The sequence below is a fragment of the Anomaloglossus baeobatrachus genome, chromosome 10 (genome assembly GCF_048569485.1).
Source record: "Anomaloglossus baeobatrachus isolate aAnoBae1 chromosome 10, aAnoBae1.hap1, whole genome shotgun sequence".
In the NCBI taxonomy this organism is placed as follows: Eukaryota; Metazoa; Chordata; class Amphibia; order Anura; family Aromobatidae; genus Anomaloglossus; species Anomaloglossus baeobatrachus.
The window spans coordinates 112,267-126,371 of NC_134362.1; the positions used below are offsets into that span (position 1 = coordinate 112,267).

Genomic DNA, 14,105 nt, shown 5'->3' on the forward strand with positions numbered 1-14,105 from the left:
GAGTGCCCGGAGAGAAGAGTGCCCGGAGAGAAGAGTGCCCGGAGAGAAGAGTGCCCAGAGAGAAGAGTGCCCGGAGAGAAGAGTGCCCAGAGAGAAAAGTGCCCAGAGAGAAGAGTGCCCGGAGAGAAGAGTGCCCGGAGAGAAGAGTGCCCAGAGAGAAGAGTGCCCGGAGAGAAGAGTGCCCAGAGAGAAGAGTGCCCGGAGAGAAGAGTGCCCGGAGAGAAGAGTGCCCAGAGAGAAGAGTGCCCGGAGAGAAGAGTGCCCGGAGAGAAGAGTGCCCGGAGAGAAGAGTGCCCGGAGAGAAGAGTGCCCGGAGAGAAGAGTGCCCGGAGAGAAGAGTGCCCGGAGAGAAGAGTGCCCAGAGAGAAGAGTGCCCAGAGAGAAGAGTGCCCGGAGAGAAGAGTGCCCAGAGAGAAAAGTGCCCAGAGAGAAGAGTGCCCAGAGAGAAGAGTGCCCGGAGAGAAGAGTGCCCAGAGAGAAGTGTGCCCAGAGAGAAACATGCCCAGAGAGAAGAGTGCCCGGATAGAAAAGTGCCCGGATAGAAAAGTGCCCAGAGAGAAGAGTGCCCAGAGAGAAGAGTGCCCAGATAGCTTTAGAAAGGTCATTCCACCCCGGATTTACTGTCTGTTTTCATATGAAATTCCTCCTGTGCTGTGGCCGAGGCTCCTGCATAGAACGTAGAAGCATCGTTATGTGTACAGTGAGGATGCTGGGGTTAGTAGTCCGCCTGCCAGCCATTGTTGCAGACCTTGTAAACCTTCCTCCGCACACATTCTTCTGCTCTTGTTATTTTCTTCTGCTCCGCTCACATTTCCTCCAGTCTCTAATTACAGTCCTCAAAGTCCTGACCGACGAGCAAGAAAATGGGGCCTCACCGCAAATCTGTGAAAACAGCACGAAAATAGAGCGACTCCAAGAGATTCTGGGCTGCAGCTCCAGAGAAAGTATGCAAAGCCTGGCTCCCTGGCAGAAGACGTGGAGGAAGGAGCCGTGAGCTGCTGAAGACTCCTGCCCCGTGAGCAAGCGAACCTGCATCAACGAGCAACTGCACGACTAAGCGGTCCTGCACCAATGAGAGATTCTGTATGACCGAGCGATCCTGCACCAACAAGCGATCCTGTATGACTGAATGATCCTTCACCAACGAGCGATCCTTCACCAACGAGCGATCCTTCACCAACGAGCGATCCTTCACCAACGAGCGATCCTTCACCAGCGAGCAATCCTGCACCAACAAGCGATCCTTCACCAACGAGCGATCCTTCACCAACGAGCGATCCTTCACCAACGAGCGATCCTGTATGACCGAATGATCCTGTATCGATGAGCGATCATGCACGGAGCGATCTTGCACCAACGAGCGGTCTTGCACTAATGAGCGATCCTGTATCAACAAGCGATCCTGCACCGAGAGATCCTGCCCCAACGAGCAATCCTGCACCAATGAGTGATTCTGTATGACCGAGCGATCTTTCACCAACGAGCGGTCCTGCACCAGCGAGCAATCCTTCACCAACGAGCGATCCTTCACCAACGAGCGATCCTTCACCAACGAGCGATCCTTCACCAACGAGCGATCCTTCACCAACGAGCGATCCTGCACCAACGAGCGATCCTGCACAAACGAGCGATCCTTCACCGAGCGATCCTTCACCAACGAGCGATCCTTCACCAACGAGCGATCCTGCACCAACGAGCGATCCTGCACAAACGAGCGATCCTGCACCAACGAACGATCCTGTATGACAGAGCGATCCTACACCAACGAGCGATCCTGCACAAACGAGCGATCCTGCACCAACGAACGATCCTGTATGACAGAGCAATCCTGTATGACAGAGCGATCCTGTATGACAGAGCGATCCTGTATGACAGAGCGATCCTGTATGTCCGAGCGATCCTGTATGTCCGAGCGATCCTGCATGACAAGCCTTCCCGTGCTGCGCCTCAGGTGAGTTTTTGGCGACTTTTATTCTTCTGGCATCTGTGCACTTTGTGACTGTTGTGCCCCCGCCCGTGCCCTCACCTGTGTTATAGATCACAATGCGGGACGTCGCGGTGCCATGTATCACGATCTGCGCCGCTCCTTATTTATCCTTACTGATATTGCTGGTGAACATGGCGCCTGAGCCGCTCCTGGAGCCTTGTTCTGGTCGTGTCCCAGGAATGTAGAGCGCTGTGCAGAGCCTTTCTCGTCAGGTAACGCGGCTGTAATAGGTACCCATTTGCTCCGCGTCTGGTTTTGGGCGATTGTGGCCGGCGCAGAATAAAGGGCCGTTATGCAGTCAGAAATGTCGCTCCTTTCTCTCCATTTTACAGTTTGGCGCGAGCAGTAAACACTTGTAATATTTGGCGTAAAACAATAATAAACTCGTCCTCTAATTAATGAGAAATGTCCCAATTTACACAAAGTGGATATAAACGCCCTTCCCCCGCTCATTGTTCTGGAACCTTCCTCCATACAGCGATCCAGTCACATGTATACAGTACGGCCGCACCTCCTGACACATCAGCCTTTTCGAGGAGCAATAAATGTCATGTTACTCCCCAAATATCCGGCATTTTCATTTTTGTGACACTGTCTCTTTAAGAGAATAGAAAATTCCAGGAAACATTCCAGCCTGTTGTCAGAGTAAAGTCTCCATAACGAGTGAGGGACGTGGGTGACAGCAGTGAGATGGCCGGATCCAGCAGCTTCAGAGCAGAACTTACAAGCTCTATAGAAAAGAGCTTGTTAGTGCTGCGCTCCTTGCCTAGGAAACCGGCCACTGCCGATAGACTGCAAGGTGGCCGGTTACCTAAGCAACGAGCTACGAAATTAAGAACTGCTCTGTTCTTGAGAACCAAGAAAAGTTTTCATAAGAGGTAAATTGTAAAGCGGCCCCACCTGTATATAGTATATACCTGAGGCGCTACAATCAATGGCCGTCCATAGACTACACGGGGATGACCGGCAGCGCGGTGCAAGGGTCACCGCATCTCATCTATCTACAGGCTGAGATACCGGAGATACAATGGCAGGAAATGAAATGTATCAAACAAACAATAATAGAAGCGGTGCCGCGCTCTGCCCCATCCTCCAGCGCCCCGCGCTCTGCCCCATCCTCCAGCGCCCCGCGCTCTGCCCCATCCTCCAGCGCCCCGCGCTCTGCCCCATCCTCCAGCGCCCCGCGCTCTCCAGTTACACCTGCACACTGCTAAATGTTTCATGAGTGGTCGTATCCAGCTCAGGTGACGTCACTGCAGCCTCCTCCAGCTCTGCTACATCTCATCCACAGGAGGCCACGATCCCCCGACCCCAGGCCCCAGAGCCAGACATGACAGGTGAGTGCCCGAATCCTGGGGGATGCACTGCGAGAAACTGACGCGGTATAACCGGGGAACCCACTGTGTATAGTTATATCTGTACAGCCGGTATAACCTGGGCATCTCCTGTATATAATTATATATGTACAGCCGGTATAACCTGGGCATCTCCTGTATATAATTATATATGTACAGCCGGTATAACCTGGGCATCCACTGTATATAATTATATGTGTACAGCCGGTATAACCCGGGCATCTCCTGTATATAATTATATATGTACAGCCGGTATAACCCGGGCATCTCCTGTATATAATTATATATGTACAGCTGGTATAACCCGGGCATCTCCTGTATATAATTATATATGTACAGCCGGTATAACCCGGGCATCTCCTGTATATAATTATATATGTACAGCCGGTATAACCCGGACATCTCCTGTATATAATTATATATGTACAGCTGGTATAACCTGGGCATCTCCTGTATATAATTATATATGTACAGCCGGTATAACCCGGGCATCTCCTGTATATAATTATATATGTACAGCCGCTATAACCCGGGCATCTCCTGTATATAATTATATATGTACAGCTGGTATAGCCCGGGCATCTCCTGTATATAATTATATATGTACAGCCGGTATAACCTGGGCATCTCCTGTATATAATTATATATGTACAGCTGGTATAACCCGGGTATCCACTGTATATAATTATATGTGTACAGCCGGTATAACCCGGGCATCTCCTGTATATAATTATATATGTACAGCCGCTATAACCCGGGCATCTCCTGTATATAATTATATGTGTACAGCCGCTATAACCCGGGTATCCACTGTATATAATTATATGTGTACAGCCGCTATAACCCGGGCATCTCCTGTATATAATTATATGTGTACAGCCGCTATAACCCGGGTATCCACTGTATATAATTATATATGTACAGCCGGTATAACCTGGGCATCTCCTGTGTATAATTATATATGTACAGCCGGTATAACCCGGGCATCTCCTGTATATAATTATATATGTACAGCCGGTATAACCCGGGCATCTCCTGTATATAATTATATATGTACAGCCGGTATAACCCGGGCACCTCCTGTATATAATTATATATGTACAGCCGGTATAACCCGGGCATCTCCTGTATATAATTATATATGTACAGCCGGTATAACCCGGGCATCTCCTGTATATAATTATATGTGTACAGCTGGTATAACCCGGGCATCTCCTGTATATAATTATATATGTACAGCCGGTATAACCTGGGCATCTCCTGTATATAATTATATATGTACAGCCGATATAACCTGGGCATCTCCTGTATATAATTATATATGTACAGCCGGTATAACCCGGGCATCTCCTGTATATAATTATATATGTACAGCCGGTATAACCCGGGCATCTCCTGTATATAATTATATATGTACAGCCGGTATAACCCGGACATCTCCTGTATATAATTATATATGTACAGCCGGTATAACCCGGGCACCTCCTGTATATAATTATATATGTACAGCCGGTATAACCCGGGCATCTCCTGTATATAATTATATATGTACAGCCGGTATAACCCGGGCATCTCCTGTATATAATTATATATGTACAGCCGGTATAACCCGGACATCTCCTGTATATAATTATATATGTACAGCCGGTATAACCCGGGCATCTCCTGTATATAATTATATATGTACAGCCGGTATAACCCGGGCATCTCCTGTATATAATTATATATGTACAGCCGGTATAACCCGGGCATCTCCTGTATATAATTATATATGTACAGCCGCTATAACCTGGGCACCTCCTGTATATAATTATATGTGTACAGCTGGTATAACCTGGCATCTCCTGTATATAATTATATATGTACAGCCGGTATAACCCGGGCATCTCCTGTATATAATTATATATGTACAGCCGGTATAACCTGGACATCTCCTGTATATAATTATATATGTACAGCCGGTATAACCCGGACATCTCCTGTATATAATTATATATGTACAGCCGGTATAACCCGGGCATCTCCTGTATATAATTATATATGTACAGCTGGTATAACCCGGGCATCTCCTGTATATAATTATATGTGTACAGCCGGTATAACCCGGGCATCTCCTGTATATAATTATATATGTACAGCCGGTATAACCTGGACATCTCCTGTATATAATTATATATGTACAGCCGGTATAACCTGGACATCTCCTGTATATAATTATATATGTACAGCCGGTATAACCCGGGCATCTCCTGTATATAATTATATATGTACAGCCGGTATAACCCGGGCATCTCCTGTATATAATTATATATGTACAGCCGGTATAACCCGGGCATCTCCTGTATATAATTATATATGTACAGCCGGTATAACCCGGGCATCTCCTGTATATAATTATATATGTACAGCCGGTATGACCCGGGCATCTCCTGTATATAATTATATATGTACAGCCGGTATAACCCGGGCACCTCCTGTATATAATTATATATGTACAGCCGGTATAACCCGGGCATCTCCTGTATATAATTATATGTGTACAGCTGGTATAACCTGGCATCTCCTGTATATAATTATATATGTACAGCCGGTATAACCCGGGCATCTCCTGTATATAATTATATATGTACAGCCGGTATAACCTGGGCATCTCCTGTATATAATTATATATGTACAGCTGGTATAACCTGGGCATCTCCTGTATATAATTATATATGTACAGCCGGTATAACCTGGGCATCTCCTGTATATAATTATATATGTACAGCCGGTATAACCCGGGCATCTCCTGTATATAATTATATATGTACAGCCGCTATAACCTGGCATCTCCTGTATATAATTATATATGTACAGCCGGTATAACCCGGGCATCTCCTGTATATAATTATATATGTACAGCCGGTATAACCTGGACATCTCCTGTATATAATTATATATGTACAGCCGGTATAACCTGGGCATCTCCTATATATAATTATATATGTACAGCCGGTATAACCTGGACATCTCCTGTATATAATTATATATGTACAGCCGGTATAACCCGGGCACCTCCTGTATATAATTATATATGTACAGCCGGTATAACCCGGGCATCTCCTGTATATAATTATATGTGTACAGCTGGTATAACCTGGCATCTCCTGTATATAATTATATATGTACAGCCGGTATAACCCGGGCATCTCCTGTATATAATTATATATGTACAGCCGGTATAACCCGGGCATCTCCTGTATATAATTATATGTGTACAGCTGGTATAACCCGGACATCTCCTGTATATAATTATATATGTACAGCCGCTATAACCCGGGCATCTCCTGTATATAATTATATGTGTACAGCTGGTATAACCTGGCATCTCCTGTATATAATTATATATGTACAGCCGGTATAACCCGGGCATCTCCTGTATATAATTATATATGTACAGCCGGTATAACCTGGCATCTCCTGTATATAATTATATATGTACAGCCGGTATAACCTGGGCATCTCCTGTATATAATTATATATGTACAGCCGGTATAACCTGGGCATCTCCTGTATATAATTATATATGTACAGCCGGTATAACCCGGGCATGTCCTGTATATAATTATATATGTACAGCCGGTATAACCCGGGCATCCCCTGTATATAATTATATATGTACAGCCGCTATAACCTGGGCATCTCCTGTATATAATTATATATGTACAGCCGCTATAACCCGGGCATCTCCTGTATATAATTATATGTGTACAGCCGGTATAACCTGGGCATCTCCTGTATATAATTATATATGTACAGCCGGTATAACCCGGGCATCCCCTGTATATAATTATATATGTACAGCTGGTATAACCTGGCATCTCCTGTATATAATTATATATGTACAGCCGGTATAACCCGGGCATCTCCTGTATATAATTATATATGTACAGCCGGTATAACCCGGGCATCTCCTGTATATAATTATATATGTACAGCCGGTATAACCCAGGCATCCCCTGTATATAATTATATATGTACAGCCGGTATAACCTGGGCATCTCCTGTATATAATTATATATGTACAGCCGCTATAACCCGGGCATCTCCTGTATATAATTATATGTGTACAGCCGGTATAACCTGGGCATCTCCTGTATATAATTATATATGTACAGCCGGTATAACCCGGGCATCCCCTGTATATAATTATATATGTACAGCTGGTATAACCCGGGCATCTCCTGTATATAATTATATATGTACAGCCGGTATAACCTGGGCATCCCCTGTATGTAATTATATATGTACAGCTGGTATAACCCGGGCATCCCCTGTATATAATTATATATGTACAGCCGGTATAACCCGGGTATCCACTGTATCTAATTATATATGTACAGCCGGTATAACCCGGGCATCTCCTGTATATAATTATATATGTACAGCCGCTATAACCCGGGTATCCACTGTATCTAATTATATATGTACAGCCGGTATAACCCGGGCATCTCCTGTATATAATTATATATGTACAGCCGGTATAACCCGGGCATCTCCTGTATATAATTATATATGTACAGCCGGTATAACCTGGGGATCTCCTGTATATAATTATATATGTACAGCCGGTATAACCCGGGCATCTCCTGTATATAATTATATATGTACAGCCGGTATAACCTGGGCATCTCCTGTATATAATTATATATGTACAGCCGGTATAACCCGGGCATCTCCTGTATATAATTATATATGTACAGCCGGTATAACCTGGGCATCTCCTGTATATAATTATATATGTACAGCCGGTATAACCCGGGCATCTCCTGTATATAATTATATATGTACAGCCGGTATAACCCGGGCATCTCCTGTATATAATTATATATGTACAGCCGGTATAACCTGGGCATCTCCTGTATATAATTATATATGTACAGCCGGTATAACCCGGGCATCTCCTGTATATAATTATATCTGTACAGCCGGTATAACCCGGGCATCTCCTGTATATAATTATGTATGTACAGCCGGTATAACCTGGATATCTCCTGTATATAATTATATATGTACAGCCGGTATAACCCGGGCATCTCCTGTATATAATTATATATGTACAGCCGCTATAACCCGGGCATCTCCTGTATATAATTATATCTGTACAGCCGGTATAACCCGGGCATCTCCTGTATATAATTATGTATGTACAGCCGGTATAACCTGGATATCTCCTGTATATAATTATATATGTACAGCCGGTATAACCCAGGCATCTCCTGTATATAATTATATCTGTACAGCCGGTATAACCCGGGCATCTCCTGTATATAATTATGTATGTACAGCCGGTATAACCTGGATATCTCCTGTATATAATTATATATGTACAGCCGGTATAACCCGGGCATCTCCTGTATATAATTATATATGTACAGCCGGTATAACCTGGGTATCTCCTGTATATAATTATATATGTACAGCCGGTATAACCCGGGCATCTCCTGTATATAATTATATATGTACAGCCGCTATAACCCGGGCATCTCCTGTATATAATTATATCTGTACAGCCGGTATAACCCGGGCATCTCCTGTATATAATTATGTATGTACAGCCGGTATAACCTGGATATCTCCTGTATATAATTATATATGTACAGCCGGTATAACCCGGGCATCTCCTGTATATAATTATATCTGTACAGCCGGTATAACCCGGGCATCTCCTGTATATAATTATGTATGTACAGCCGGTATAACCTGGATATCTCCTGTATATAATTATATATGTACAGCCGGTATAACCCGGGCATCTCCTGTATATAATTATATATGTACAGCCGGTATAACCTGGGCATCTCCTGTATATAATTATATATGTACAGCTGGTATAACCTGGGCATCCCCTGTATATAATTATATATGTACAGCTGGTATAACCTGGGCATCTCCTGTATATAATTATATATGTACAGCCGGTATAACCCGGGCATCTCCTGTATATAATTATATATGTACAGCCGGTATAACCTGGACATCTCCTGTATATAATTATATATGTACAGCCGGTATAACCTGGGCATCTCCTGTATATAATTATATATGTACAGCCGGTATAACCTGGGCAACTCCTGTATATAATTATATATGTACAGCCGGTATAACCCGGGCATCTCCTGTATATAATTATATATGTACAGCCGGTATAACCTGGACATCTCCTGTATATAATTATATATGTACAGCTGGTATAACCCGGGCATCTCCTGTATATAATTATATATGTACAGCCGCTATAACCTGGGCATCTCCTGTATATAATTATATATGTACAGACGGTATAACCTGGGCATCTCCTGTAGATAATTATATATGTACAGCCGGTATAACCCGGGCATCTCCTGTATATAATTATATATGTACAGCCGGTATAACCCGGGCATCTCCTGTATATAATTATATATATACAGCCGGTATAACCTGGGCATCTCCTGTATATAATTATATATGTACAGCTGGTATAACCCGGGCACCTCCTGTATATAATTATATATGTACAGCCGGTATAACCCGGGCATCTCCTGTATATAATTATATATGTACAGCCGGTATAACCCGGGCACCTCCTGTATATAATTATATATTTACAGCCGGTATAACCCGGGCACCTCCTGTATATAATTATATATGTACAGCCGGTATAACCCGGGCATCTCCTGTATATAATTATATATGTACAGCCGGTATAACCTGGACATCTCCTGTATATAATTATATATGTACAGCCGGTATAACCTGGGCATCTCCTGCATATAATTATATATGTACAGCCGGTATAACCCGGGTATCCACTGTATCTAATTATATCTGTACAGCCGGTATAACCCGGGCATCTCCTGTATATAATTATATATGTACAGCCGCTATAACCTGGGCATCTCCTGTATATAATTATATATGTACAGACGGTATAACCTGGGCATCTCCTGTATATAATTATATATGTACAGCCGGTATAACCTGGGCATCTCCTGTAGATAATTATATATGTACAGCCGGTATAACCTGGGCATCTCCTGTATATAATTATATATGTACTGCCGGTATAACCTGGGCATCTCCTGTATATAATTATATATGTACAGCCGGTATAACCTGGGCATCTCCTGTATATAATTATATATGTACAGCCGGTATAACCTGGGCATCTCCTGTATATAATTATATATGTACAGCCGGTATAACCTGGGCACCTCCTGTATATAATTATATATGTACAGCCGGTATAACCCGGGCATCTCCTTTATATAATTATATATGTACAGCCGGTATAACCCGGGCATCTCCTGTATATAATTATATATGTACAGCCGGTATAACCCGGGCATCTCCTGTATATAATTATATATGTACAGCCGGTATAACCTGGGCATCTCCTGTATATAATTATATATGTACAGCCGGTATAACCTGGGCATCTCCTGTATATAATTATATATGTACAGCCGGTATAACCCGGGTATCTCCTGTATATGATTATATATGTACAGCCGGTATAACCCGGGCATCTCCTGTATATAATTATATATGTACAGCCGGTATAACCCGGGCATCTCCTGTATATAATTATATATGTACAGCCGGTATAACCTGGGTATCCACTGTGTATAGTTATATCTGTACAGCCGCTATAACCCGGGTATCAACTGTATATAATTATATATGTACAGCCGGTATAACCCGGGCATCTCCTGTATATAATTATATCTGTACAGCCGGTATAACCCGGGCATCTCTTGTATATAATTATATATGTACAGCCGGTATAACCTAGGCATCTCCTGTATATAATTATATATGTACAGCCGGTATAACCTGGACATCTCCTGTATATAATTATATATGTACAGCCGGTATAACCTGGGCATCTCCTGTATATAATTATATATGTACAGCCGGTATAACCCGAGCATCTCCTGTATATAATTATATATGTACAGGCGGTATAACCCGGGCATCTCCTGTATATAATTATATATGTACAGCCGGTATAACCCGGGCATCTCCTGTATATAATTATATATGTACAGCCGGTATAACCTGGGCATCTCCTGTATATAATTATATATGTACAGCCGGTATAACCTGGACATCTCCTGTATATAATTATATATGTACAGCCGGTATAACCCGGGCATCTCCTGTATATAATTATATATGTACAGCCGGTATAACCTGGACATCTCCTGTATATTATTATATTATTATATAGTGTTAGCACTCCTGAAATTGCTTGAAGTATTACTGAAGTATTTCCCCCAGATAATTATTACAATGACACGTTGTGTTATACACAGATTTATTTCCTTTGTGTATTGAAATAACACAAAAAAAATACTGAGAAAAAAGGGCAAATTGGACAAAATTTCCCACAAAACTCCAAAAATGTGCCAGACAAAAGTACTGGCACCTATCAAAAGTTATGGGTAAATAATTTTGTTTCCAGCATGTGATGTGTTCAGACTCCAAGTTTGCAAGTAACAGGTGTGGGCAATATGGAAATCCCACCTAACACCAGATATAAAGGGGAGAAGTTGCCTCAATCCTTGCATTGTGTGTCTGTGTGTCCCGCACTAAGCGCGGAGAACAGAAAGAGGAGAAGAGAACAGTCTGAGGACTTGAGAACAAATATTGTTGAAAAATATCAACAATCTTAAGGTTACACGTCCATCTACAGAGATCTTGATGTTCCTTTGTCCAGGGTCCGCAACATAATCCAGAATTTTACAGCCCATGGCGCTGCAGCTAATCTACCTGAATGTGGACAGTAGGTAAAAACTGATGAAAGGTTGTAACGTAGGATAATCTGGATGGTGGGTAAGCCCCAATCAGGAGCCAGAGAAATCCATGCTCCAGCTCAGGGGCATCAGTGTCAGCGTGAACTATCCATCCATATCTCAATGAGATGAAACGCTATGGAAAAGACCCAGGAGGACCCCAGTACTGACAAAGAAACAGAAAAACTCTATGGAGGAGACCCCAGAGGACCCCAATGCTGACAAAGAGGCAGAAAAAAGCCAAAATGTAAGTGAGTAACCAAAATCCTTCTTTGAAAGCATCTTGTGGACAGATGAGACCAAGCTAGAGCTTTATGGTGAAGCGCATCAGTCTACTGTTTACTGAAAACAGAATGAGGCTACAAAGTAAAGAACACAGCACCTACAGGCACACATGGTGGAGGTCAGAGATAGTTTGGGGGTGTTCTGCTGCCTCTGGCACTGGGACCCATGACTGTGTGGAAGACGTCATGAAATCTGAAGATTTCCAAAGGATTCTGGGTGGCAATATAGAGCCCAGTGTCAGAAAACTGGGTGTAGTCCTAGGTCAGGGGTCTTCAGCAGGACAATGACCCCAAACACTTTAAGAAGCCCCCAGAAATGGATGGAAACAAAGTGCTGGAGAGTTCTGAACAGGCCGCAATGAGTCCGGATCTAAACCCCATTCACACCTGTGGAGAATTGTGAAGATTGAGAGAAGAGGAGAAGAGAAAAGAGAGAGAGGAGAGAGAAGACAAGAGGGAAGAAAGAAGAGAAGAGAAGACGCCTTCAGAGGTGAAAGACCTGGAGACCTTTATACAGAAGAGTCTGAGACTCCAGGTGAGAGGAGGAAGAAGCTGTGGACGGGGACAGGAGGCGACTGATGGAAGGGATTCACTCCAAAGGGTGCAGCCAAATATTAGGATGAGGGGACAACGATTGTGTCCGGAACATTTTTGGAGTTTTGTGTGAAATTTTGTCCAATTTGCTTCTTTTCCTCAGTTTTTTTTGTGTTGTTCCGATTTACACAAAGGAAATAAACCCGTGTATAACAAAACGTGGAATTGTGATAATTTTCTGGGAAAAAACCTTCATTTTCTGAAATGATTTCAAGGTGCCAACACTTTCGGCCATGACTGTGTGTCATACGACTGATTGAACGCTAGGACTGATTTCTACTAAACATTAACATTTTTGCCTAATTGGTTATTAAAACAAATTCATACATGTAGATTTCTTTTACTTATGAATAATCTGCATGAGAAGTTGTCATTGATACATTGTTTATTTACTGAGATTCCTCGCGCGGGCAGCTTTGCAGATTTCTAGCGTTGCATCAGTGCAATGACTTGAATGGACAGTAGTAATCCACCGTCATGTGGGTCCCAGGCTCCTCGGTATCTTTCTTCTATAGGCCTTAAATCTTGATGGAATCGTTCACTCTTCACTTAGGTCACTAAGGTTTTTTGGGAAACAATCCAAGTAGATGTGGAGATAATGCATCTTGATTAGTGATGAGCGAGCATGCTTGTCACTACTCGGTACTCGCACGAGTATCACTGTACTCGGGCTGCTCGGCGGGGACCGAGTAATCTCGCGATACTCGTGCTTTACTCGTGGTCTTCATTTCTGCATGTTGGCGCTCTTTTGAGAGCCAGCCCTCATGCAGGGATTGGCTGGCAGACCACTGCAATGCCACAGCCCTGTTAGTTGTGGAATTGCAGTGATTGGCCGGCCTGCACAGCGTCACCGAGCCTTTATATAGGCCGGCGCGCTGTGCTCTGCTCACAGCTATTCTGACAGTGAGTGTAGGGAGAGTGTCGCTGATTCAGGGAAAGCTTTGCGGCCCTTTATAGTTAGTTCCGGAGCAGGGCTGCAAACAGTGTGACCAGAAGTCCTTCTCAGGACTATTCTAGTTGTATACAGGCAGGCAGGGTATAGCCAGGTCGGAGTACAGTAGCAGAG

At 43.5% G+C, this 14,105-nt stretch overlaps 1 protein-coding gene across 2 annotated transcripts in view; it reads left to right on the top strand.

Moving 5' to 3' along the window:
• The first annotated feature begins 776 nt into the window (after positions 1-776).
• Positions 777-14,105, top strand: part of LOC142255195 (protein inscuteable homolog) — a 298,604-nt gene continuing 285,275 nt past the window's right edge. Inside the window, exon 1 of one of the 2 annotated variants that reach the window (XM_075326693.1) lies at positions 777-1,951. In XM_075326693.1, the coding sequence (XP_075182808.1) occupies positions 1,458-1,951 (494 nt within the window). In that variant the 5' untranslated portion in view covers positions 777-1,457. Of the gene's footprint in view, positions 1,952-3,035; positions 3,325-14,105 lie in introns of those variants that run through there. The other variant, XM_075326694.1, reaches the window with a different exon arrangement.